The following is a 27,672-nucleotide window of genomic DNA, read 5'->3' as shown; positions in this document are numbered from 1 at the left end:
TGCCAGGAGACAGGGCTAGAAGAGAACCAGACAGGGATGGAGTGAGTGCCAGAGCGCTGGTGTGCTCTACTGCAGACACTCACAACCTCCCAGTTCTGTTTGTGTGAATGACAAAACCCACACCTGTGGGGCACTGCCTGTCCTTTGGCCACAGGCCCTCAGGCGAGGGGAGGCTGAGTGGGCTGCCCTGCACTGACCACCCCTCATCCGCCTCCTGCCTTGCAGTGACCTGACCAACGGCGCAGATGGGATGCTGGCCACAAGCTCCAATGGGTCTCAGTACAGCGGCTCCAGGGTGGAGACCCCAGTGTCCTACGTCGGGGAGGACGATGAGGAGGACGATGACTTCAATGAGAATGACGAGGACGACTGATGTCCTCCCCACTTCAAATTCAGCTTCAGGAAAACGTTTAGGAAAAGAAACTTTTTTTTTAATGTGGGTTTTCTGTTCCTTTTGGCCTACTCCCAAGAAGATATTGGTAAGCTATTGAATTTAGATATGCACCTCTAATAAGCAAGGATTGTTTCCCGTAGGATTAGGATGTGCTGTGGATGTGTGTTTTGATACCAGTGTGCTGATGCAGAGCGTTTATTTACTTTTTAGGATTTTGTGTTTTCATTTGCTATTTTTCTTTAAGTGCAGAGTTCATTTTTGCCCCTGAAAAGTTTTTGCTGAGTTTGCTGAAGAAATTGTATTTCATCCACATCCATGAAAATAAAACACCCTCCTGTTGTGGACGGTGAGCACCTGATGCCGCTTATTTGCCGTGAGTTTGGACGGCGCCCCTGATGCCACTTATTTGCCGTGAGTTTGGACGGCGCCCCCTGATGCCACTTATTTGCCATGAGTTTGGACAGCGCCCCTGCTGGCGGATAGCGAGACTGTGGAGTTTGTTCAGTGGTACGGTGTCCAAGCAAACAGCAGAATTCGACTTTCTAAACAGCCCTAAGCAAACAGCAGAATTTGACTTTTTAAACAATAAATACCATCAACCTTATTGACTTTATTGTCCCTTAAATTATATTGACTGTTGTGATTCCATCAAGTTTATACACTCTTTTCTCTCCCTATTTTGCAGCAACAAATTGCGAAGTGCTTTTGTTTGTTTGTTTTTGTTTGGTTAAAGCTTATTGCCACGCTGGTGCGGCTATGGAGACTGTCTGGAAGGCTTGGAATGGTTTATTGCTTATGGTAAAATTTGCCTGATTTCTTACAGGCAGTGTTTGGAAACCTTTTATTATATAGTTGTTTACATACTTATAAGTCTATCATTTAAAGACATCTACTGAAACAAATGTATTTGTTTCATAAGCATCTTCCTGTAATCTATTATAAAATTGAAATTAAATATAGAGAATGTTTTAACAATTTTTTAACTCAAAATTTGTCAATCATTTTTAATAGTTCTTTTTTTATAAAAAGAAAAAGGAATTTAAGGACAGGCAGTAGTCTCTTTTAAAATTTATTCACAAAACCCATTAACTGCACAGTTGCTATTAGCTGCCTGTTCTAAAACGATAGTCTTTTTATTGAAACACAAATAAACTTTTCTGTAATATTTTATGGAATATAAAGAGACTTTAATTGTTTGACTTGTTTAACTTGGCACTGTTAGTTTTTATTAATAAAACGCGCATGGGCATTTTAAACAAGCTGTGTTTCTCTAATTCAGGATTATTATCTAGAAATTTGTCTGTCTTGTTGGTTTTACTTTATACTTGAGTGAGAAAGTAGGTTGTTAGGCCCAGACGCCTTAGGCCTGGGTGGTCCCTGTGGGTGTGAACCCCTTCCCCACCAAATGTTGTCTGAGGCACATCCTCTGGGAGCTTACCCTGAAGGTGGAAGGTGGCCAAGGGTGAAGGTCTTGGTGGACACAGGGCAAAGAGGCACCTTCGTTTTTGGTGCCTGTGGTGCAGAGAAAGATAAGCCAAGTTCCTTGGCCCTTTTTCACAATGAAAATTGAGACAAAATTTAAAAGTTTGACTTTGAGAACAAGAATAAAATTGAGAGGATTCTGGGAAGATGGCGGAATAGGAAGCACCAGGAATCTGGCTCCCCAGGTAGACGTCTACCTTGCGGGCAGGATCTGCCTGATGCAGCTGTTCTGTAACTGGAATCTACTGAAGGCTGAAAACTTTCAAGGGAGGCTTGGTCAGCACATTGCAGTTAATTTTGGTCCATTTCAGCTTTCTACCCCAACCCCTGTTCCTTCATTTTTCTCTTACCCCTTTTGGAAGCCAGACATTGAAGACTAGGATGTACAAAATCAACTGTATATACGGGGCTGCCCAGGGAGAGGCTCAGAAAAGACCCGAGAAGACCTTATGTTTACACCTCAGGCTGAACCACGGCACAGGTATAGCCTAGAGCTGTCAAAGAAACAATAAACACAGCAATAACAAAAATGGCAAATCCCGGGGAACAGGAGACCTCTTTTCAGAGTTTTACCACAGTAATAGATTCAGATGTCCAGTTTTCAACAAACAGTGACAAGGCATACCAACAAATAGCAAAGTATGGCCCATTTAAAGGGAAAAAAACTGTCCTTGGAAAGGATCTGCTGGCAGGCAAACTAGACAAATACTTTTAAACAACTGTGTCAAAGATGCTCACGGAAGCCAAAGAATATGTGCAGAAAGTCAAGAGAATGATAATAGAACCAAATGCAAGGATCATAATGAGACAGACAATCTGAAAAACCAAAAAGAAATTCTGTAGCTGAAAAGTACAGTAACAAATGAAAAATTCATCAGAGTGATTCAAAGGCAGAAATAGCAAATTTGAAGACAGAACAATGGAAATAACTAAGTCTGAGGAGCAAAAAGAGAAAAGATTGAAGTGAACAGAGCCTATGGGGCCCGCGGGACACCCATCAGGCTGACCAGTGCACATGTTGTGAGGTCTGTGAAGGAGAAGAGAAAGAAAGGGGCAGAGAGAATATTTGAAGATAATAATGACTGAAAATGCAACAAGTTTAATAAAAGATGTGAATATAAACATCCAAGATGCACCGTGAACTCCAAGTAAGATGAACTCAGAGATCCACACCGAGACACATTATAATTAAGCTTTCAGAAGACAGAGAAGATCTTTAAAGCAGCAGAGTAGGAGCAACTCATCACATACAAGTGGCCCCCATTAAAATTATCCACAGAGTTTTCATCAGAAACTGGAGGCCACAAAGCAGTGGGCCAGTATATTCAAACTGCTAAAAGAAAAACAATAAATTGGGTACCAGGAATCCTACAGCTGACAAAACTGTCCTTCAGTTAAGACAAGGTGAGGGCAAAATTAAGACATTCCCAGATAAACAAAAGCTGAGGAAATGTGCTGCCGCTAGACCTGCCCTGCAAGAAATGCTTAAGGGAGTCCTGCAGGGTGGAATGAAAGAATGGTAGACAAGAGCTTGAAGCCAAACGAAGAATTCAAGATCTCAATAAAGGTAAATATATGGGCCATTGTAAAAGCTAGTATTGTAAGAATAGGTTGTAACTCCATTTTTTTGTTTTTTACAGGATTAAGAGACTAATGTATTTAAAAGAAGTATTTGTTTTTGAACACACAATGTACTAAGAGGTAATTTTGTGGTATCAGCAACCTAAAGGGGTGGGAACAGAGCTTTAAAGGAGAACTGTTTATGCTATTGAAGGTAAGCTGGTACAAATTCATATTAAAGTGTTACAACTTTAGGATGTTAAATGTAACCACCACAAAGAAAATCACTATAGAATTTACAGAAAAGGAAATGAGAAATGAATGTAAACTTTAGCTACAAGAAGCCAACTTAACATAAAAGAAGACAGTGATACAAGAAATGAGAGGCAAGAAGAGCTAAAAAGCTATAGGGCATATGGAAAAATATATGCCATATAGCAAAATAACAAGTCCTTATCAGTAATTACTTTAAATGTAAATGGATTAAATTCTCCTATCAAAAGACTGATAGAGTGGATAAAAACGTGATCAACCTACATGCTGTCTTCAAAGTACTCACTTTAGATCCAGAGATGAATAGGTGAAAGCGAAAGCATAGAAAAAGATATTCTGTGTAAATAGTCTCCAGAAGAGAGCAGTAATACCAAAGTAGACTAAATTTTTAAAATTACAAAAGACAAAGGACATTATATATTAATAAAAGCTTCAGTACAGTGAGAACATAAAACAATTAAAAACATTTACACACCTAATGACAGACCATCAAGATTCATGAAGCAAAAACTAACAGAATTGAAGTGAGAAATAGCTCTTCAATTATAGTTGGAGATTTCAATATAGCACTCTCAATCAGACAGAAAAACCAGGAAATAGAGTATACAGTAAGCCAACTAGATCTCAGACATGAATATACAGAACACCCACCCAACTACAGCATGCACACTCTTCCCAGGTTTCCATGGGACATTTTTCTAGGTACAAATTCAGTCTCAGTAGATTTAATAAGATAGATAACATGCCAAGTATCTTTTCAGACCACAGGAGATGAAGTCAGAAATCAGTAACAAGTAAAACTGGAAAATTAACAAAATTATGTAAATTAACCAACGCACTCCTAAACAATGAAAGAAGAACCAGGGGAGATTTTACAAAATACTTAGAGGACAATGAAAATGCCAAAACTTAAATGTGGCAAAAGCAGTGATAACGGAGATTTATAGCTATAAACGCTTACATTAAAAAACAAGAAAGATCTCAAAATCAATGGCCTAACTTTATAAGTTCAGGCATTAGAAAAAAATCTAAACCCATAGCAAGTAGAGGGAAGACAATTTAACAAAAATTAGAGCAAAGCTAAAATTAGAGAACAGAAAAACAATGGAGAAAATCAAGAAACCGAAAAGTGTTTACATCAATAAAACCGACAAATCTTTAGTTAGGTATACTAAGAAAGATTGACATTACTAAAATCAGAAATGAAAATGGGAACATTTCTACTGGCTCTACAGAAATAAAAAGGATTATGAGAGAATAATAGGAACAATTATATGTCAACATAAAAAACCTAGATGAAATGGACAAATTCCTAGAAACAAAACCTACCCAGATTTAATAAAAATAAGTAAAAATCTGAATAGACCTTTGACTAGTAAGGAGATTGAATCAGTACTTTAAAATCTTTCTCTGGACCTAGTGTCTTCTCTGGTGAATTCTGCCAAATATTTGAAGAATAACTACCAGTCCTCAAGCTTTTCCAAAAAATTGACGAGGTGGGAACACATTCTCATTCATTCTGTGAAGCCACCATTACTACCCCGATATCAAAGCCAAAGACACCACAAGCACAAAACACCAACATGCCTGAGGAGCAGTGATGCAGAAATCCTCAACAAAATACTGGCAACGTATTTAAAAGATTATACAACGTAAATACTAGCAGCGTCTTTAGAAGATTACACAGCATGACCTAGTGGGATTTAGTTTTAGAATGCAAAGATATTTTGACATAAGAAAATTGATCATTGTAATACACACATAAACAGAATGAAAGCAAAAATCATGATCATCTCAATGTTGTTTTAAAAGCTTTTTTTTTTTAAATTAGGGATGGAGTCTTGCTCTGTCATCCAGGGTGGAGTACAGTGGCCTGATCATAGCTCATTGCAGCCTGAAACTCCTGGGCTCAAGCTCCTACCTTATGCTCCCAAGTAGCTGGAACTACAGGTGTGTGTCACCATGCCAGGCTAATTTTTTGATTTGTTATCTTTTTGCACAGATAGGGTCTCTGTGTTACCCAGGCTGGTTTTGAACTCCTGGCTCAAGTGATCGTCCCACCTTGGCCCCCCAAAATGCTTGGATTACAGGTGTGAGCCACTGTGTTCAGCTGTAATCATCACAAGTGATGTACAAAAAGTATTTTATAAAATTCAACATCCTGGCCGGGCGTGGTGGCTCAAGCCTGTAATTCCAGCACTTTGGGAGGCCGAGACGGGTGGATCACGAGGTCAGGAGATCGAGACCATCCTGGCTAACATGGTGAAACCCCGTCACTACTAAAAAATACAAAAAACTAGCCGGGCGAGGTGGCGGGCGCCTGTAGTCCCAGCTACTCGGGAGGCTGAGGCAGGAGAATGGCGGGAACCCGGGAGGTGGAGCTTGCAGTGAGCTGAGATCCGGCCACTGCACTCCAGCCTGGGCAACAGAGCGAGACTCCGTCTCAAAATAAATAAATAAATAATAAATAAAAAATTCAACATCCTGTTATGGCAAAAGGAACAAACTAGGAATAGAAGGAAACTACTTCAATATAGTTAATGCCATATATGAAAAACTCAAAGAGAACAAACATCAAGGTGAAAGACTAAAAGCTTTTCCTGTGAGATAAGGACAAGGCAGAGATGCCCACCCTGGCCTTTTCTATTCAACGTAGTACTGGAAGTTCTAGCGAAGCAGTTATATGAGAAAAATAAATACAAGGCATTTTATTTGAAAGGAAGAAGTAAAACTATCTCCATTTGTTGATGTGATCTTATATGCAGGAAATCTGAAAGAATCCACTAAAAAACAGAACTAATAAGCAAGGCTATAGGTTGTAAAGTAAATATGAAAGTCATTTGTGTTTCTGTACACTAACAATGAAAATCTGAAAAGGGAATTAAGAAAAAATCCCATTTACAATAGCATCAAAATAATGAAATACTTAGGAATTAACTTGGAGGACATGAAAGACCTACAGAATGAAAATGACAAGACATTGCTAAGAAGAATTAACAAATGGAAACGCACCCCATGGCTATGTATTGGAACACAGTATTGTTAAGATGTCAACACTACCCAACTTAATCTGTAGATTACATGCAGTCCCTGTCAAAGTCCCAATGATTTGTTTTTCAGAAATAAATCTCATCCTAAAATTCATACAGAATTTCTCAAGTGACCTCAGATAGCCCCAACAATCTTGAAGAGCAAAGCTGGAGGACTCATACTTCTGGTTTCAAAACTACAAATCTATAAGGCCGGGCGCGGTGGCTCAAGCCTGTAATCCCAGCACTTTGGGAGGCCGAGGCGGGCGGATCACAAGGTCAGGAGATCGAGACCACAGTGAAACCCCGTCTCTACTAAAAATACAAAAAATTAGCCGGGCGCGGTGGCGGGCGCCCGTAGTCCCAGCTACTCAGGAGGCTGAGGCAGGAGAATGGCGGGAACCCGGGAGGCGGAGCTTGCAGTGAGCCGAGATCGCGCCACTGCACTCCAGCCTGGGCAACAGCGTGAGACTCCATCTCAAAAAAAAAAAAAAAAAAAAAAAAAAAAAAATACAAATCTATAATAATCAAAACAGAGCAGTATTGACATAAAGAAAGACCTACAGACTAAAGGAATAGAATAGAGAGCCCTGCCAAACACCCTCACATACTTGTGATTTTTTTGACAAGGGAGCCAAGACCATGCAATGGGGAAAGGGTGGTCTTTTCACAAATGGTATTGGGAAAACTGATTTTCCATGTGCAAAAAAAATGAACCTGAGATCTGAATGTGAGGCTTAAGACCGTCAAACTCTCTGAAGAAAACAAGAGTGGCCGAGCGCAGTGGCTCACTCCTGTAATCCCAGCACTTTGGGGGCCGAGGCAGGTGGATCACTTGAGGTCAGGAGTTTGAGACCAGCCTGGCCAACGTGCTTGAAGCCAAAGGAAGAAATCAAGATCTCAGTAAAGGTAAATATGTGGGCACCTATAAAAGCTAGTATTGTAAGAGGTGAGTATTGTCAAGCTAGTACTGTAAAAGTTAGGTGAAACTCCGTCTCTACTACAAATACAAAAAACTAGCCCAGTGAGATGGCGCGCACCTGTAATCCCAGCTACTCGGGAGGCTGAGGCAGGAGAATCGCTTGAATCCGGGAGGCAGAGGTTGCAGTGAGTTGAGATCGTGCCACTGCACTCCAGCCTGGGTGACAGAGCGAGACTCTGCCTCAAAAAACAAAAGAAGAAAACAGAGCAGAAGCTTCATGGCATTGGATTTGGCAGTGATTTTTTTGGATATGACACCAAAGGCACAGGGAAAAATAGACAATGTGGACTTTATGAAAATAGAAACCCTTCTTGCATCAGAAGACAGTGTCAACATAGAAAGACAATGCACAGAATGGGAGAAAATGTGCACAGCCCCTGTATCTGGTAGGTAATTAATATCCAGGATATATAGAGAACTCTTAAAACTCAACAACCAACCAAACTGATTTAAAAACAGGCAAGGGCTTGAATAGGCATTTCTCCAAAGAAAAGTCTATGAATGGCTTGTAAGAACATGAAAGGGGCTCAATGTCACTATCATGAAGGCAACATAGATTAACCTATAAAATAGAAAATAAACATTGGCGAGGATGTGGAGAAGGCAGAGAGCCCTGTTAACACTGTTGGTGGGGGTGTAAAGAGCCACAGCCACTATGGAAAACCAAATGTCTGTTCTTCACAGAATTAAAAACAGAATTACCCTATGCCCGGCAATTCCGCTTAGGGTATATACCCAGAGACATTTGTACACCCACGTCTACACGTACCACTATTTAGGATAGCTGAACAGCAGAGGCACCCGAAGTGTCCATCCATGGATGAGTGGACAAGCAAAGTGTGGTTTGTACAGACAGCGAAATCTTAAATCTTTGGAAGGAAATCCTGTCATGCTACAACATGGATGCCCCTTGAGGACGTTATACTATGTGAAATATGCCAGTCATAAAATACTTATATGAGGTACTTAGAGTCTTTGAATCATAGAGACAGGAAGTTGAACGGTTGCCAGGAGCTGAGGGAGGGGTGGGGAATAAGTGTTGAATGGGACCGACCTTCTCTTTGGAAGGATGGAGAGGCCTGGAGGTGGATGGCAGTGATGGCTGCAGGACCCTGTGAATGTGCCCAACACCACCAAACTGTGCATTAAAAGTAGTTAAGATGGTAAATTTTATGTTATGTGTATTTTGCCACAAAAAAAATTGGAAAGACATAGAAGGTATGAAGGAGAGCTAAGTGTTTTGAGTTGGCTAAATCACTGAAAATTCCAATAAAAGACTAGTTTTAGAAGAGTCATTTTTTCCTAATCTTGAATTACATTAAGCATCTCAAGGGTTGTGGAACTTAATAAAACAGCGGGCAGTCGTGCCTCAGAGCGCTCCGTCTGGGTGCATGTGCAGCCAGCACCTGCTGGTGCACCGTGGCTTCCCGTGGCGAGCTTCCTGTGCCTGTGGTTCCCTCCAAGCCTTGGGGCTGAAACTAGGACTGGTGATTCTGAAGGGTGGGGCGGGAGCAGCCCCCGGCTTCATCAGGAAGGGGCTCTGATCGGGCACAGGGGTGCCCTGTGGGTGGGATTGCTGGAGCCCAGGAGTTCAAGGCCAGCCTGGGCAGCATAGAGAGACCCTGCCTCTAAAGAAAGAAGGGGGCTTTGGTGTCCATGGAGAGTCTGGGGAGGGAGGTGGAGGCTAGGGTTCTGTGAGGGCCTGGAGATGGGGGCTCTGTTTGGCCCTGGGACACGTGGCAGGCGTGTTGGGTTCCAGCTGGGTGGACTTTGACAGTCGGGTGGGATGAACTCTCATGGCCCAACCGTCACTTTGAGGTGGTGTCACCTCTGACCTTCAGCATGGCATGACCTTACTGAGGTGACCCAGGTGTCCCACATATTAGCCTGAGTGTTGGTATTGGGAAAACTGATTTTCCATGTGCCAAAAAATGAACCTGAGATCTGAATGTGAGGCTTAAGACCGTCGAGGGCTGCGTTCATTGGAATATTCTGGTGTCACCGCCCACTTCGTTTCTGTGCCTGGCAGCGCTGTTTTACTCCTGGTTGGGAGCATGACCGCCTCCCGGTTCAGCTTCCTCCCGTGTCCCCAGTGAGCGGGGCGGCTGTCCTCGAGGACCCTGGGCTCGCAGACAACCTTGCTGGCACGGCCGCCCTTTCCCGCACTGCCTCGGGTCAGTCAAGGACTTGTCTTCTGCCTTCCGGGTTCCTGAAAGAGCGCTCCACTGACTTCTCAAAGGCAAAATTAAAACTCAGATTAAGTCTTTGGCGCGTAGCCCCTAATTTCCTTCCCTCTCTGTGAATCATCACTGCCCAGCATAATGGAGCGTCCTGGGCTCAGGACCTGATTCCACAAGCTCCCACGCCTCCTGCAGGTACCTCGTCTTCCGCACTGGTGTTGCGCCACCGGCCACCGCCGCCCTGGGCCTCAGTCGTCCCGCCCTGCGCCTCAGTCGTCCCGCCCTGCGCCTCAGACGTCCCGCCCTGCGCCTCAGACGTCCCGCCCTGCGCCTCAGACGTCCCGCCCTGCGCCTCAGTCGTCCCGCCCTGCGCCTCAGTCGTCCCGCCCTCCGCCTCAGACGTCCCGCCCTCCGCCTCAGATGTCCCGCCCTACGCCTCAGACGTCCAGCCGCAGCTGTGCCTCCACCTTGTCTCCAGCTTGAGTGGCAGCCAGCGGCGTCAGCTGCACACAAGCCCCTCCCTCCAAGAAGCACAGACTGTGAGTGTGGCCACGTGTCCCATGAGGTAAACTCACGTCTGTGCCGAGACCTTTGCCAGCAGTTTTTACCGATGGAGTAAGCAGTGGAGATGCTGGGTACAGCGCCTTCCGTCCGTAAATTGATTTCGTTAACCTTACAACGTATCTACAAGGTTTGTAATCTTTCTTCAGACACCGTTTTTCGTGGATTTTGTATCTACTGGGGGTCGATAGATTTCCACGTGTCAGTCGCTGTGCTTGGGGCCCTTTGGGCACTAACAGCCACGCTACTGAGCGTGTGGAACTGGGACCCAGGCCACACATCGCCGTCTGGGTGAGCAGCCCGTGGCCTTCAGTGGTGGAACTTGGACCCAGGGTGCACACCGCCGTCTGGGTGAGAAGCCCGTGGCCTTCAGTGGTGGAACTGGGACCCAGGCCGCACACCATCGTCTGGGTGAGAAGCCCGTGGCCTTCGGTGGTGGAACTGGGGCCCAGGCCGCACAACACCACTTGGGTGAGCAACCGTGGCCTTCAGTGGTGAAACTAGGTCCCAGGCCTCACACCGCCGTCTGGGTGAGCAGCCCGTGGCCTTCAGCAAGAGCAGGTTTGCTTGTTTGGGAGAATGTTCTCATTTCAGTTTTCTGAAAGGGTTAGAGTTGCTAACTGGAAGAGAGACTTGTTCTTGGTGAACAAGAAGTGTGTTTGTAACTAATTGGGTTTTAAACTCCATCAGGTTGCCAACACCCTCACTCCCCACTGTTTGCCTCCCGGAGCTGTGAGCATCCTTAGGTGACAAACCCACACCAACATGGTTTTTGTAATTTCCTTGACTTGCAATTGAGACTTTTAGAATGAGATTTTTAAGGAAGTGTTTGGTTTAATTTTTCTCCCATATCAGGAAACACATGATTTTTTTTTCATACAATAAGAGTAACTTTAATGTATTTTATGTTTACAACATAGGAATTGCAATTTTAAAAGCAAGAATTCAGAATGTCATTAGTGTAAGCCGTGTTTCATATCAGTGCATTAATAGTTGTTATATTAATGTGGGCAGTTCATATTGAAGTGTAGAAAAATAAATTATAATAAGAAAGTGATGTCTACACAGGAGAAGACGAATTGTTTTTACAACCTGGTAAATTAGAGTTGCTGCCTTGGCGTTCCCATGTTAGCTGGACATTCTTATAGCAGCAAATTCCATTTAAAAACTGTAAGAATTCAAGAAGGAAGAACTGATACTCGCGAGCAGGCCCTTCACTGTGGGCACTTCTCTGGAGTTCCCACACTGACAACACCGTTGCTGCTCTAAACCACTTTGGGTATGATTTGGCAGGGAGCTGAGGGGCAAGGGAAGCCCAACCATGAGGGCGTCCATGAGCGACACCGCAGGCTGTGCCCAGGACCCCTGCGCAAACCGTTTCACTTCTCAATCTTGAGTTTGAACTCCACTTTCCCTTCATACGGGTCGTGAGGATTGTCGAAGGTCACGTGCTCTGCCATGACCTTGCACACAATGGCGACCTCAGCGTTCCAGGGGACATTGAGGAGCTTCGCGGCCACCAGAGGGTTGCTGTAGTGAGGCTGAAGTGAGAGTGAGGAAAGGACAGGTGTTTCAAAAATCTCTGAAGTTAAGGAGAGAAAACTAAGCAAGGGAAGTGTCAACAGTCAGGTTGGTGCAGAGGAGCAGCTCGTTTGTGTAAGACTGGTCGTGACCGAATGCATGCCCTGGAATTTGCTGAGATAACATCCCCTCATGTAAGAATGGAGAGCAACGGTCTTTAGGGGACAGACAATACCAGGAGTAAATTCAGCTACAAACTCTTATGATGATGAACATAAAAATGAAACAGGAAAAGCACGTGACGTGGAGGAAAGTCTCTGAAGTGGATATGCAGTTGTTTTAGAGGATCTGGGAAGTAGAAAAATTAGGCTGGGCGCAGTGGCTCATGCCTGTAATCCTAGCACTTTGGGAGGCTGAGGCAGGCTGAGTGCTTCAGCCCAGGAGTTCAAGACCACCCTGGGCAACATACTGAGACCCTTTTCTCTACAAAAAATACAAAAATTAGCTGGGCATGGTGTTGTGTGCCTGTGGTCCCAGCTACTCCAGAGGCTGAGGCGGGAGGATCACTTGAGCCCAGGAGGTTGAGGCTGTAGTGAGCTAAGATTGCACTGCTGCAATCCACCCTGGATGACAGAGCAAGATTCTGTCTCCAAAAAAAAAAAAAAAAAAAAAAGGTAGAACAGTTAGAGTTGTATTTTCATGTTGCATGAAAGGAATGTTTCCAAGTAGATACAAGAACCTGGGCTTGGGAAACACGCAGACTGTTCACTTTTGTTTCATTTTTATACATGAAGGTGCTTATTGCTTTCCTTTGGCCAAGTGTGAGAGGACTCAATAACTGTGGTGAGGGAAGCGTGAAAGGAAGGAACCTACCTGGGCTTTTTTCCCGTAATAAGGGAAGTAGTGCAGACTGAAGGTGCCGTTGGGAGGGTAGTACTCGACCTGCAGCGGCTGGCCGAGCTCGCGGGGCTGGTCCTGGGGAGGAGAGGCCACTGTCTGAGTCTGGTGGGAGCTGGTGTGTGCCCATGTCTGTGTGTTGCATTTGTGTGCATGTGTGCACATGTGCACTGTGTAGGTGCTTGCATAAACGCTTTATTGCATAATTAGCATAAATCAGATGCAATCTTTATACTCAGTGTTGAGATTCAGCAAGGATATGATTTGTTAGCATGCAAAATGCCCAGTGACCCCTCAATGTGTGCTTCTAACAACTTGAAGTGTTGGAAGGATGATGTAGGTGGGTGAAGCTGGGAGTCTGCTTGCTTGTCCACACTCGAGGATGGCCACTGTTCAGTGGCATGTGCTGCTTTGCCACAACTGGGTTACAAGTTGGTGTGAGAGGGACAAGTGAACACATGTTTTTGTGAGATTGGGGCCCTCTCATTTCAGAAGCAGAGACTTGCTCAGTGGGTAGCTCAGGGTCATCAACAAACAGCTGAAGGGTGCTTTGGATCTGTTAGAATCTCAGGAGCCACGGTGTGGCCCAAATAAATTGAAAAAGGAAAAGCAAACCCCCGTAGCCCACACGGAAAGTGGAGGCTTCGAGGGAAGTGAGGTTCCCTCAGACACCCGAGTGGGAAGGCTCCACGCAGTAATGGAACCATGCTGTGAAACCTTTGCCTTTGGGTGTAATGGTGGAAGCAAACCTTAGAAAACATTTAATTTAAAAAATTTAGTTTTAAAAAATGTTGACTTAAAAAGCGGAATTAGCCTGAGATCAATGCCAACTCTTAGCAGTCTGTATACTAAACACAAACAACTGTAGCTGCTGGCAAGCTGGAATATTTTTGTAAAGAAGCACATAAAAAGAACAGAACTGGTAGATGTACATTGGTCTTTCCACATGGCCACCAAGCATTTTGAAACGTGCTGGTGATATGCTACTCAGATGCGTTTGGAAGCAAAATGATGAGAAAACAGCATCATGTTTCCCTTGCTGGGTTTTTAACCCCCATGGTGGAACTCGCTGTGCTGATGGTTCGGGATCTGGCTTACGGGGCCGAGGCCTACATTCCTGGAGAGAACCAGGCGGGCCATGCCCAGCGTGAACCAGCACGACCCTGACAAGCCCCTTTCCTGGGGCAGCCCTGCCCACCGTGCGGCCATACTCACCAGGAAGGTGCAGTCCACTCTGGGGGCTGAGCCGTTGCTGGGGAGGAACTTGACAATCTAGAAGGGAAAAGCTTGAGTGTGTCTGCTCCCCACCCCCACCACCATGTGAGGTGCAGCGGCACCCACCCGTGGAGCTGGGACCTGGCCAGCCCCAGCCTGGGCTTTCTGACCAGGACTGAGAAGGACCCTTGGTCTGGTTTGCGGCTTCCCTTGGAGGAATCCCCATAGGTGTCACTAACTCATCACTTGGAGCCACAGCCCTCCCCCAACCCACCCATTAGCAGGCCGCTTGGCCCAGGCTTCAGGAGGTGGCTGGCAGGTGGCAGAGCTGGGGCGGGGTGGTCTTAGCTCTCGAACTGTGTCCAGGTCTGCGGTGGAGTGCTGAAACAGAACACGGGCCGGCCTGCCTCGCAGCAGGGCTGGGTCCGCCCACTGCTCTGCACAGCCATTCTGGAAAACTCTCTCTGGTCCACCCGTGCCTTCAGCCCCCTTCCTCACACCTCTTCCCTGGGCTTCTCCAGCCCCAGCCATCCCCTGCTGTGCTCCAAGGGTGGCAGCTGCCATGAGACGGGCACAGTGGCCACCACGCCCTGCTGGGACCCCCGTCACAGCCCCTCCATGCCAGCAGTGCTGAGACCCTGGCTGACAGAGGGACCCGTGAGGTGTGGAGGGCACAAGTGTACAGCCTGTTAAGTGGGAAACGAACAGCGCAGCTGCCCGGAGGCCTAGCACAGAGCTGCTGATTGGTCCATGGAGCGGTGGCCCCAAGCCCTCTGCCTGGCCAGGATCTGCCCTGCTCAAGCCTGGCTCAGGGGTCACCTCCCCATACCCCTCGAGGGGCCCCTGGTCCCATGTTGGAAGCCTCTGCTTTAGAAGGTGCTAAACCCCTCCCAGTCCTGACTCCAGAACTTGAGACCCGTTTACCTGGCCCTGGCATCTCTGGCCGCCCTGAAGGGGGCCCTGGCCTCACAGAGACCCCTGTTCACGTGTTTCCACGTGTTTTAGAGGACCAGCTATGTGCTGGTGTCTGACGAGTGGTTTTAAATTTGTGTCTAAGAGCCAAACGGGACAGTTGTGTGCCAAACCAAGGTACAGGGTGGTGAGGCCGGAGTCCTTGTCCCCGCTTGAGCAAGCCCCGGTCGGGACACATGTGCTCCTTGTGGTGGGGATGAGTGAGAGGCCCTGACCGCACTGTTGTAGTGGCGCCGGAAGGAGACCCTCGGTACTCACCCTGTTCATTTTAATAATAAAACACGGCTTTCCTTCTTCAAAGCCGAAGTTGGGATCCGCCAGGCCTGAGCAGTTCTGCAGCATATCTGCCATGAACTTGCAGGAGAACTTGGTGTGGTTGGGAGCGGAGAAACTCTCCTGGAAGAAGTACTGCTCGGAGGTGCAGTTGATGCTGTCCTCCTGGGCTGCTGGAGAGTAGCCTGCGGATGGATGCACCTGCCAGCCCTGTCCTGCTCTGGCCCTGATGCCCGGCTGCCCCCCGGGAAGGCCTTGAGCCCTGAGTGCCAGTTTCTTATAAAAAAAAGTCGCAGCTGTGGAGATGTTTCACACTTTACCTGCTAGGAAGGTGTGGAGAGTCTGTGTGAGGTCTGCCCAGGTTCTGTTATCAGAGACGTTGTAGACAATTTCCAGGCCTTTCTCCCCGTAAATATCCGGCCTTAAGGTTACCCCTGGAGAGAGAGACCTTTGTGTTTAGTGTCTCCAAATGCTCACCACTTTTAAGCCATCAGTTCTGAAGTGGCTGAGGATACGCCCGAGGCTGTGGCCCAACCCTGGAGCCTCCTCGGAGTAAACTTGTCTGCAGCAGAGGAAGGAAGGACCCCCAGGACAGCACGGTTAGAATGTGGCCCGGGGCCCTCCTGGGAGTTGCCCCGGCTCTGCCTGGGGTGTGAGAGGCCCTGAAACCTGGCTGGCTGCTGTGGTGGGGTTGGCGGGGGGTGGTGGCTGGCTCTCTCCACTGGGTGCCTGCTCTGTTAGGTGATGACTAATCCAGAGGCTGCAGCTGGGTTTCTATGTAAAATTGTATTTGAACACACATTAGAAAAGTCTTCACTGGTTTTGGTTAAGAACAAAAGTGGTCTAACAACGTGTTAATTGTAAAACTGAATATCAGGATGCACACAGCGGGGAGTTAAACCCAGAACCGTCGACTTTCCCAATGTGAACTGTCAAATGTGCGTCCTTTACACACTCTCCTGTTTCTGTGGAAACACAGAAGATGCAGAAACGTGTGTTTGCTTCAGGTCCTTAGGACCAGCCCACCATCCACACGCCACTCGCTTCCCAGTGGCCACGCACGCTACACACTTCCACTTCCCATGCGATTGGGAGCCTCTTTTTCTGTCATTTTGCGTCGACTCACCTCATTCTTTCCATAAATGCGGTTTCATTGTGTGAAGCCTGCAGTTTGCTTAGCCGATCCCCTGTGGATGCTGCTGGCTTTATATTTGAGGCTAGGTGTTGCTGTTTTGTGGATGTTGTTAGAATAACATCTATATATGGTTTAAAACAAAAGCCTTCAGCAGGGTCTAAGGGAAAAGGAGGTTCTGCACTTGCTCTGCACACTGACGGGGACGTCTGTCCTGTGGCCTCTGACAACTCGGATGCCTATTCCTCTGTTTTTGCACCCTGCTGATGTGTAGGTGACCAGCGGGCTCTTTTCTGCTGGTCTCCCAGGTGTGCGCCTTGGAAACCGTTTCCTGTACATCCTTGCAGAAACATTCCATGTGCATATCCGAGCGTAGGAAGTAAGTGGATGGAAAAACTTGTCTCTATAACAAAACCCTTCTGTTTCATAATTAAAACTAAAGCCAAAGTCAGATTTTATAATTTGGGGTCATTTTCCTCATGGAAAGAAACTAAGGGGCCACTTAGGCCTTGGGGCTGCTCTTAAAGCTAGTTCGGGGGCTGGGGGCCGCCCTCGGGGGCACCTGCTGGGGTGTGTGGCTCACCCTGGGGCTGCCGGGCTGGCCTCTCTGGGCTTCATTTCTGGGAAAGGCACGGGTCCCCCTGGGCATCTCCAGAGCCCAGGAGGCAGCAGCCTAGCCCGTCACATGGCATGGGGGCAGCATCTCCGGCACTTACCTGGTGACTGTAGCTGGTCTTGGTAGTCGGGCGTGTACGGGTCAACCGTCTGCATCAGCACGTAGAGGCACAGGGCGAAGAGCCCAGTCATCACCACGTAGAAGGCCACGTAGTACAGGCTGATCCACACTGCGACACAAGGCAGGCACAAAATTTACCACGTCGGCCATTTTAACACACACAATTCGATGGCCTTGAGCGCGTCCATGATGTAGCGTGACCATCTTCCCTACCTAGTTCCAGAACATTCTCTTCCCCTAAAACAGAAACCCCGTCCCCACCGTCGCTGCACTCCCCTCCCAGCCCTGCACCACCGGCCACGTTCTGCCTCTGCGTTTGCCTGTCTCGATGTCCACGTAGGCAGAATCCTGCGACCCGAGGCCCTTGCACCCAGCTGACTTCACTCCAGCTGCTATTCGAGATGTGTCCAAGGCTGCGCCACCATCCCAGCTCCAGCAGGAGCCAAGGGCCCTCTGAGAGGGGAGTTCTGGTTCTCCCCATCACAGAAAGGGAAACTGAGGCAGAGAGGTGAGGTCCTGCCCATGGTGACCTGTAGTGTGGCCTGGAAGCGCATGGCTGGCCCTGCTTCCACAAGGACATCAGGAAGAGGAAGGGAGGCCCTGGAGATGGCTCTTCTCAGAAGCAGGGGTATCCACGGGCACTGGCCACTCAGGGTGTGGCTTCATCTCATCTGCTTCTGAGACCCTCCTGTGAGCTTCCCCTCAGAATCAGAGCCTAACGGAGGTCACCGTCCCCACGGCCATGGGTGGCTCCTGGACACAGGCGGCTCCTGGACACAGGCGGCTCCTGGATGCTGTCTTGTCTCTGTAAATTCGCCTGTGTGGATCGCCGCAGGCATTTGCACGGAGACACCGCCAGGAAGAGGACGGCTGTGTGTTTGCCACGGCTTTTCTCTTTCTGGGAAGAGTCTGTAATGAACTGGGCCTCCTCCTCCTCTCCGGTGATGTGACATGGATTCTGCTTAGTGAGCTGTTCTCCAGTGACCCAAAACACAACCAAAGAGCGGGACCAAGTCAGAGAGAAGCAAGGGAGCGTGGGGCCAAGAGGCCGGAGCTCTGAGCTATGATGAGAGGCTGTGGCCTGCGGACCGTGTGTCCTTTTCTGGGGGGGCCCCTCCTGTGAGCTGAGACAGCGCAGGTCTCTGAGCCAGGTCCCTTCAGCACCGGCTGGGCTCAGGGCTGGGTCTTGCTCACCTGGCATCCACTTTGAGTCCCTCCTTTCCCTGCCGGGCGTCCCTGGTAGCAGCATTCTCGTGTGGCGGGGGCCTGTGGCCACCAGCAACTTGGCTTCAGTCTCCAGTTTCGGGTTTCCAGCTTCAGCAACGTGGGACCAGTGGTGGTGGAGAGGGTTCTGTTCTCTCACTGGATCATGCCTGGCACCTCCCTGGTGCTGGCCCTGCAGGTCTCTGCCTCAGTGTTCTCAGGTCACTCCTGCTGTGGCTTCTATTTGACTTGGCCGCCTGCCCCCCAGGGACCTACGCCGTGAAGGCAGAGGTCTCCGTTTCCCCGCTGCGGGTCCTGTGGGTCTACCCTGGGGCCTGTGGTGCACAGTGGAGACGTGGGTGGTGCGTGTCTCCCCAGTGGCTGCCGACCCGCTTCATGGCGATTCTCAGCTCCACCAGGTGGCTCAGCCCTGCCTCCCAGCTAGGAGCCCGAGGTTGGCCAGGCTGGGCCCAGGCTCAAGTGGGCTGTGCGTCCTGGACTTCCTGGGCCCCCGCTTGCACCACGGTGTTCAGGGCACACTGCAGTGCACAGGGGAGGGGTTGGGAGGTGAGAGTCCCATTCCCACCAGCTCCCGGGGCCGGCCAGATGCTGCTCACTCTGCTTCTCTCACACCTGCACCTGTCCTCCCATTAGTAAACATAACGTGTCCTATTCCTTTTGTTTTTGTCATTTCACTTGAATTGTGTTTTCCCGGGGCCCTAAGACTTTCTTATACTTAAACAGAGGCCACATCTACCAACCGGGCAGTGAGACCATTCCGGAAGGTTCTCTGTGGTCCTGCAGCCAGGAGGCGGCACGTGGGAGTCTTAGCATCTAGAATGGCTCAGAAGATGGGGCTTCCAAGGGCCTGGCCGGCAGCCCCCGGCCCAGTCCCCACCCTCAGCTCCCTCCCCAACCTGGTCTCCTGCTCTGCTGCCCCGCCTGGCCCAGGAGGCCCTTCCGCCTCCACCCCCGCCCCCGGTCCCTTCGTCTTCAAGAACCGGGTATTTGTTCTACTTCAAATGCACTGTGGCTCCAGTGGGCTCTGGTGCCCCTTGATACTGCGGAGCCTCCAGCGAGGGCCGCGGCCTTCACCAGCACTGCGGTGAGTGTGAGGGGCTTGGCAGTGTGTCGCGGGTGTTCCTGCTACCTCTCAGCTACACGTACAGGTGGGACAGGCCTGGGGCTCTGCATTCCCACCTCGGCGCTGGGACCCCCAGAGCCAGGTACCATGGGGACTGAGGAGGGCCCAACCTTCCCTGGGAGCCAGGGCCAGCACCTGGCCAGACAGTGCAGCTGCATCTGAGGCTCAGGGGTCACCGGGGAAGGTGGGAGCGGGCAGGTGCTTCCTCCAGACTCTCCCGTGAGGGGTGAGGGCATTTCCCGGAACGGGTGTGGTAGTCCTGATGTAGAGGCAGATGCTTCCACCGCCTGTGTGGCCTTGGAGGCCCAGGCATCTGCTTTCCTCCCAGGAGGGCCAGGCCGCCGGCACCTCTGCGCAGCCACAGGGACAGGACCCTGCAGGGCGGACCTCACACAAGGCACAGGTGCTACAGGCTGAGGCAGGCCTGGTTTACTCCCCACCTCCGCATCTGGACGCCAGCAGGTGTCCCAGAAAGAGGGGCTGGCAGCTGCATCTCGGCAGAGCCCCGTATTCAGGTTATTGAGTGAATCTGTGTGACCAAGGAATCGCCATGGCCACCTTTCACATTCTTTTAAAAATGATTCACTGGAAACATACTTTTAAAATGCTGTTGTCAGGCATATGGCTGGAATTTGGGGCCAGTCTGTGGATGCCCTCCACTGGCGTTCTGCAGTCGGGGCTCCAGGTCAACTCAGCCTTCAGGATGCTCTGGGGACCCTCACTTTCCCTGGGAGGCCAGTGAGGCCCTGGCCAAAGCCCATCCATGCCATCCAGGCAGCATCTGGGTCTCACTGTCAGGGGCCCTCTGCTCCCCTCCTCCTGAGCTCACCTGGAGGCCACGTTCTCAGAGCAGCCCCCTCCATGCACCCAACCGGCCCACCCCCTTCACGTACCCCACCGGGACAGGGTGCGGCCCAGCATCTGCCCCGTGTCCGGATTCCAGCAGTAGTGCTGGAACTCCTCCATGCGCTGTCCGCACGTCTTCTTCTCCTGCAGCGCCGCCATCGTCCCTGGCCTGGGAGCCTCCCGCCTGCTCCTTGCACCCCCTACGCCCTGACTGAGACCAGACACCCGCCTCGGCTTTATAGTTTCCTCTGCCAGAGGTCAAAGGCATGGCAGGCGAAGGATTCCAGGGAGAGTCCAGGGCCGAGTTATCAGCGCTGGCCATCGCCTCACCAAACACCAGGGGCCCAGTGCAGCCCGGCTATTGCCCCTGGGGTGGGCCAGGCCTGCGTTCCTCACCCCGCTGCTCTTGGGACGCCCTTGGCTTCAGCTTTGTCTGCTCTGATTGCGGTGAGGGCACGTTCCCGGGTGAGCAGCACTCACAGGCCCTGCCCCTTCCCTCCTCTACTTCAGGAGAGAGATCGAGGTCAAAGCAGAGCCGGCCTGAACCTACTGTGTCCACGACCTTGGGCTGAGCCTGCTGGGGCCGCATCCCTGGCCTGGGAGGGTGTGAGGCAGGCGAGTGAGGGGTGATCGGCTCCCTGGGTCCCCAGCTGCGGCCGGCCCCATTCTGGGTCGCCCAGTGGAAGGGTGAGCCTGGCAGCTGGAGCTGGGTCAGCAGGGAACACAGGGGTCCCCGGGGGCTCCTCTGTCTCCCAGATTCACTCAGAGCAGCAATATCCTCTTAGATCCCCAGAGGGCAGTGGCATGGAGGGCCCTTTAGGATTTTTTGTCTCTATGGAGGAATTCATAAATATAAGCCCTTAAATCTAGAGGACCCTGAAATGAAGTGCACAGGAGCCCTGAGCATCTGCTGAACACAGATTCAGCCCAGCGAGTCCTGGGGGCCCCACACTGCATTTCTAACAGTGCTGGTGGGAGGGAGTAAGGCAAGGTCCAGGTGGGGAGTGCTCAGCCTAGGCAGCACCTCGGGGTCACTGGGGGGTCTGGGCAGTGCATTGGGGTCACAGGGCCGGGGCAGGGACCGTGAAGTCATTACTGCCCACTTCCGCCCGGGGATTCTGCCTGAGCCCCTCGCCCATGGGGCCGAGCACCAGGACATGGAGGGCTCCCAGGCAGTCTTGTTGTGCGGGGCACTACAGAATCCCGGCTTGGAGGCTTCGCTGTTGGAGACGGGGGTCCTGGATGTCGGATGCCATTGCTGCCTGCTGGCTGCAGCGCCCATCTCTGCAGGGGGTGACGGGAATGCAGGGCAAATGGAACGTGCTCAGAGGCCTTCTGACAAATATGAATCGAAGTCAACTGAAATGATGAGCCCTGTGCGTCCAGAATTACATGCAGAGTTTCCCACACTGTCACCTCTAGGCCGTCCCTCTCAGGGACCCGTGTAACCAAATTCATTTCTTAGAAGAAAGAAAAACCCTGAAGGCATTATGCTGCTTTAATTTTTTAGGATAATTTAGAGTTTACAAAATAATTGCCCTAAAATTCAAATGGAATGACATCATTTTAACCTGGATTCGTATAATTTCTTTTCTTTTTTTTAATTTCTAATTTTTATTTCTTTTATTTTTTTGTAAAGATGGGGTCTCCCTATGTTGCCCAGACTGGTTAGAACTCCTGAGTTCAAGGGATCCTCCCAAAGTGTTAGGATTACAGGTGTGAGTCACTGCACCCAGCCATAATTTCTTAATGGACCCATCCTACGCATTTTCTTTAACATTGTACTCATTTCTGACTTTGGAATGTTAGGGCAATAAAAACACAGGGTCTGGCAGTAGGCCACAGTCTAATCATTCACAGCCTGTGGCCCTGGGACCCCAGAGTGCCAGGGATCTGACAACACAGGTATGCAGCAGCTGTTGTCTGTGAAGTATATAGATGCTCTTGAAATGAACAAAGTATGAATTCTTTCTAAGCATCTTTGAATTTAGTCTTCCTAATGTAGTCTCTGAATTTCCAGAAGCAGGTACATGTGCTGAACTGTACACATTATCAGAATGACCTTCTTCTGGACACATGCGTGTAGGGAGGAGGGCCAGAGACCTTGGTAGAGGGCAGTTTCCCCAGAGCTTGCTCTGAAAACATAGAACTAGGTGCTCCATACAAATTGGGTGCCAGACAATGAGGGGGGCCCAGAATCCCACCCACATCTGGTAGCCACTGGTCACCCCTCTCTCCCCCCACCTGAGTGGTGTCAGACACAGCCTAGTGGAAAGTTAGGACTGTGGCCACCACACGGTGACAAGGCCACCACCCACTGTGGTGTCGGTGGAGACCATATGGAGAGCCAGGACTCCTACCCACCCACCCAGCAGTCCTCAGGAGCCCACGCAAAGGTTTCCAGTGGGAAACCTAGACTTCTAGCCCCACATGGTGTTAAGGTGAAGCCCCTCCCTTTTGCTGCTGAAGTGGGGTCAGAGAAAGCCAATAAAAAGAGAAGGATTAAATAATATGAAAACATCCGGGTTTCAGTAGATAACCACTCATCACACAAAGAATGAGGAAGATTTTAAGATGAATTAATACAAAGCTGGGTGTTTTGGCTCATGCCTGTTATCCCAGAGCATTGGGAGGCTGGGGTGAGAGGATCATTTCAGACCAGGAGCTCCAGACCAGCCCGGGCATCTCTGCTAAAAAAATTTAAAAATTCTGGCCGGGCGCGGTGGCTCAAGCCTGTAATCCCAGCACTTTGGGAGGCCGAGACGGGCGGATCACGAGGTCAGGAGATCGAGACCATCCTGGCTAACACGGTGAAACCCCGTCTCTATTAAGAAATACAAAAAAAAACTAGCCGGGCGCGGTGGCGGGCGCCTGTAGTCCCAGCTACTCGGGAGGCTGAGGCCGGAGAATGGCGTGAACCCGGGAGGCGGAGCTTGCAGTGAGCTGAGATCCGGCCACTGCACTCCAGCCTGGGTGACAGAGCGAGACTCCGTCTCAAAAAAAAAAAAAAAAAAAAAAAAAAAAAATTTAAAAATTCTAAAAATGAATTAAAAAAGACAATATATGCCAACATCAAGGTGACAGAGATGTTAGAATTAGCTGCCAAAAATTTTAAAACAGCCATGATAAAAATGCTTGAGTAGCAATTACAAACAAGCCTGAAACGAATGAAAAATTAGAAAGCTGCAAAATATGGAAAGCAAACTGATAGAACTAAAAGTAGAAATAAACAAATCCACAATTATAGTTGGAGATCTCAATACTCCTCTCTTAACAATTGATAGAATAACCAAATAGAAAATTAGCATGGATATAGAAGAACTCAACATCATCAAACCAACAAGATGTCATTGACATTCGTAGAATACTCAACAGAGAATACATGTACTTTTCAAGTCCCTATGAAATATGTATCAAGATAGGCCATACCTTGGGCCATAAAGGAAGTCTTAGCAAATTTAAAGAATTTAAATCATACAGAGTGTTCTCCAATCAAAATGGAATCAAATTAGATATTAATAACAAAGATAACAGAAAAACCTCCAAATATGAAAACTGAACAACATGCTTCTAGTACTCATGAGTCAAAAAGGAAGTTTCAAGGGAAATTTTAAAAATACATGGAACTGAATGAAGAAAAAATACAACATATAAAAACTCAAGGGACATAGCTAAAGCAGTATTAAGAGGAAAATTTATAGCACTAAAAATGCATATTTTAGAAAAGAAGACAAGTCTCAAAAAAACCTAAGCTCTCATCTCACAAACCTAGAAAAAGAAAAGCAAGTAAAACAAAGCAAAAGCGAGCAAGCAAACCACAACAACAACAACAAAAAAACAAGCAGAAGGAAGAAATTAAAAGATAAGAGCAGAAACTGATGAACTTGAAAATGCAAAAGCAATCGAGAGTACTGGTTCTTTGAAAATATAAATAAAATTAATAAATCTGTAGCTAGAGAGAAGGCTGAGATAACTGATAGCAGGAATAAAATAGGAGCTATCACTACAGACCCTGCAAATATCAAAAAGATAAGGAAGGAAATACTACATGCAATTCTACATACATAAACTTTACAACTTAGATAATGGTCTGCTTCATCAAAAATCACAACTCACCCAATTTCTAATAGATAATGTAAATAGCCTGTAACTATTAAGAAAATTGAATTAGTTATTTAAAATCTCCCAATAAAGAAACCTTTAGGCCCAGATGATTTCATGGGATAATGCTACCAAACATTTAATAAAGAATTAACACCAATTCCTCACCATATTTTGGAAAATAGAAGAAGAGGAAATATTTTCCAACTCATCTTATAAGACCAGTGTTACCTTTATACCAAAATCAGACAAGGATAGTTCAAAAAAAAGAACACTACAGATCAGTATCCCTCATGAATATAGATGCAAAAACCATAAACAAAATATTGGTAAATTAAATCCAACGAAGTATGAAAAGCAAACGCCATGACCAAGTGGGATGTATTCCAGGAATACAAGGCTAGTTCAGGATTCAAAACCCAATCAGTGTGATCCACCACATTACCAACCTGAAGAAAAACCACACAATCATATCAATCAGTGTAGAAAAAGCATTTGATGAAATTCAGCTTCCATGTGACAAAAGCTCTCAGCAAACCAAGAGTAGAAGGAAGCCTGTTCAACTTGATTAAAAGCACTGACAAAAAACCCACAGCTAACAGTATGCCCAATGGTGAAAGATGAAACGTTTTTTTACCCCAAGACCGAGAACAAGGCTCCCTCATTTTTATCCAACATTGTACTGGAAGTTCTAGCTAGAGCAATGAACAAGAAGAGGACATAAAAAGCATGAATGTCAGAAAGGAAGAAATAAAACTGTCCTTATTTGCAGATAACATGAATGCTTATGTAGAAAATCTCAAAGAATCCATAACAAAACTCCTACAGCTCATAAGTGAGTTTAGCAAGGTCTCAGGATATGAGATGAGGGCGAAGAATTCCACTGTACGTCTATATAGTAGCAATAGGCATATGGATACCAAAATTAAAAACACAATACCATTTATGATTGCTCAACACCAAGAGGAATATTTAGGTGCTAATCTAACACGACATGTACAGGACTTGCATGCTGAAACCCATGTAATAGTGATGAAAGAAATAGAGTTTGAATAAATGGAGACACACACCATGTTTATAGTGTGGAAGACTCAACAAAGAGATCAGTCTCCCCAGATTGATATATGGGTGCAACATAATTCCTATCAAAATCCAGGCACAATGTTTTTGGTAGATACATACAAGATTATTCTAAAATTTATATACAAAAGCAAAGGAACTAGAATAAGTAAATATTTTCTTGCATATTTTGAACATAGCATTTTTTAAACATTTTTTAAAAAATTTTTTGAAAAACAAGAATAAAATGGGAAGACTCAGTCTACTGAATTTCAAAGCTTATTATGTAGCTATGGTACTCAGGATTGTAGGGTATGGTCAGAGGGAGACACATAGATCAATGGAACAGAAGAGAAAATCCAGAGGTAGACCCACACAATATGTGCACCTGATTTCTGACAAAGGTGCAAAAGGAATTCAATGAAGCAAAAATAGCCTTTTCAACAAACAGTGCTGGAGCTACTGGATATCCATTGGCCAAAGTGGGAGGAAAAAGACCCTCAACCTCTTAAACCTTCTACAAAAATTAACCCAAAGTAGATATGAACATAAATGTAAAGTGTAAAACTATAAAACTTTTAGGAAAAATATGGGAGAAAATCTTCAAGATCTGGGGCTGGACAACACCAAAAGCACAATCCATAATATTTATATTCAACAAAATTGAAAACTTCTGCTCTGTGAAAGCCCATATAGAAAGGAGGCAAAGACAAGCTGTCAGTGGGAGAGGATATTCAAAAACCGTGTGTCTGACAAAGGACTAGTATCTGATATTGATAGAATCTCAAGACTCAGGAAAGCAAACAATCCAGTTGTTACATGGTCAAAAGATATGAAGAGACATGTCACCCAAAAGCACACACAGGTGGCAATCCACACATGGAAAGGTGTTCGACCACCATTAGGGAAATGTAAGTTACAACCATAAGGGAATACCCCACACCTACCAGGAGAGCCAAGATAAAAGACCGTGGCAGCGCTAAACTCTGGGGAGGATCCTGAGGAAGGAGCTGCTCCCCCATGTCTGGTGGGAATGTAAAATGGCATGGCCACTCCAGAAAACAGCTTGCCAGTTTCTTCGAAACTAAACGTGCAATTACTGTGTGCCCCAGCAACCAGCAACGACACTTTTGGGCATTGACCCCAGAGAAATAGAAACATATTCACACAAAGGCCTACACAGATGTTTGTAGCAGCTTTATAGCTAAACACAGGAGATGACCCAGGGGTCCTTCAACCGGTGAACGGCGAAACAGACCGTGACACCCTCTGTGGAGCACAACTCAGAGACGAGCAGGAGGGCATGGCTGACACCTGGAGAACGGTGCAGAGTGAGAAACGCAGATCCTGAAAAGCTACGTAGTGTCTGACTCCATTCATATAATGTTCTTGGAGAAGTCGTGGTTGCCGGGCGTTGAGGAGGGCGGGCTGGAGGAACATGGGTGCATCTGCGAGTGGCACAGGAGGGTCCCGTGGATGGAGGCGGCCTTTGTCTCAACTGTATGGATGTCAATATCTTCGCTACTTGGCAAGAGTCATCATTACAGGAGACGGAGTTAAGGATACACAGGATCTCTCTGGATTGTTTCTTAACACTGCATGTAAATCCACAACTATCACAGAATAAAGAGTTTAAAAAGGGATTTCCAGGGCCAAATGAATTTGGGGAACGACATACTTTACTTCTCTTTGAGAACCGTGTTCACCCTGAAATCACTGAATAAGCTCTGTGATGGGCATGTTTAACATATTTTTAACTTTGTTTATTTAACATATTTAACTTTATTTCACCGAACGCTTCCCAACATGAGTGCAGGTGGAACAGCCCCCAGTCCAACAGGAAGCCGTCCTCCTCAGACCCCGCATCTCTGCAGCATCAGCACCACCTGTGAGCTTGTTACAGGTGCACAGTCTTGGACCGCCCAGCCACTAAAGCAGAATCTTTATTCCAGCAAGGTCTCCGGGCGATTCGTGTGTGTAGCTGTTTGAGGCATGGCCTAGGATAGGCCGGGAGACATCAGCAGAGACGGCTTCACTTCACAAAGCACCACAGTTGCCCCACTGAGTGAGCAGGCAGGAAGGAGTTAATGTGATTGGCCCAAGGTCACCGCT

At 47.7% G+C, this 27,672-nt stretch overlaps 2 protein-coding genes across 5 annotated transcripts in view; one reads left to right on the top strand and one right to left on the bottom strand.

Moving 5' to 3' along the window:
• Window positions 1-8,888, top strand: part of LOC105485246 (transcription factor Dp-1) — a 65,369-nt gene extending 56,481 nt beyond the window's left edge. For all 4 annotated transcript variants that reach the window (XM_011747482.2, XM_071080977.1, XM_071080976.1 and 1 more), the window contains exon 12: window positions 226-8,888. In XM_011747482.2, coding sequence (XP_011745784.1) covers window positions 226-373 — 148 coding nt within the window. In that variant the 3' untranslated portion in view covers window positions 374-8,888. The remainder of the gene's footprint in view (window positions 1-225) is intronic.
• A 2,780-nt stretch (window positions 8,889-11,668) lies between these two features.
• LOC105485243 (ATPase H+/K+ transporting subunit beta) lies at window positions 11,669-20,588 on the bottom strand. The gene is made up of 7 exons (XM_011747479.3): window positions 20,448-20,588; window positions 17,188-17,316; window positions 15,660-15,773; window positions 15,325-15,524; window positions 14,095-14,151; window positions 12,856-12,957; window positions 11,669-12,002 (listed from the first exon to the last, which is right to left on the bottom strand). The coding sequence occupies exons 1-7, from the start codon at window positions 20,557-20,559 to the stop codon at window positions 11,841-11,843; spliced, it is 876 nt and encodes a 291-aa protein (XP_011745781.2). The 5' UTR covers window positions 20,560-20,588; the 3' UTR covers window positions 11,669-11,840.
• Between the last annotated feature and the right edge of the window lie 7,084 nt (window positions 20,589-27,672).

Source organism: Macaca nemestrina, chromosome 16 (genome assembly GCF_043159975.1).
Source record: "Macaca nemestrina isolate mMacNem1 chromosome 16, mMacNem.hap1, whole genome shotgun sequence".
NCBI lineage: Eukaryota > Metazoa > Chordata > Mammalia > Primates > Cercopithecidae > Macaca > Macaca nemestrina.
This window is presented reverse-complemented; position numbering and strand designations above follow the sequence as displayed.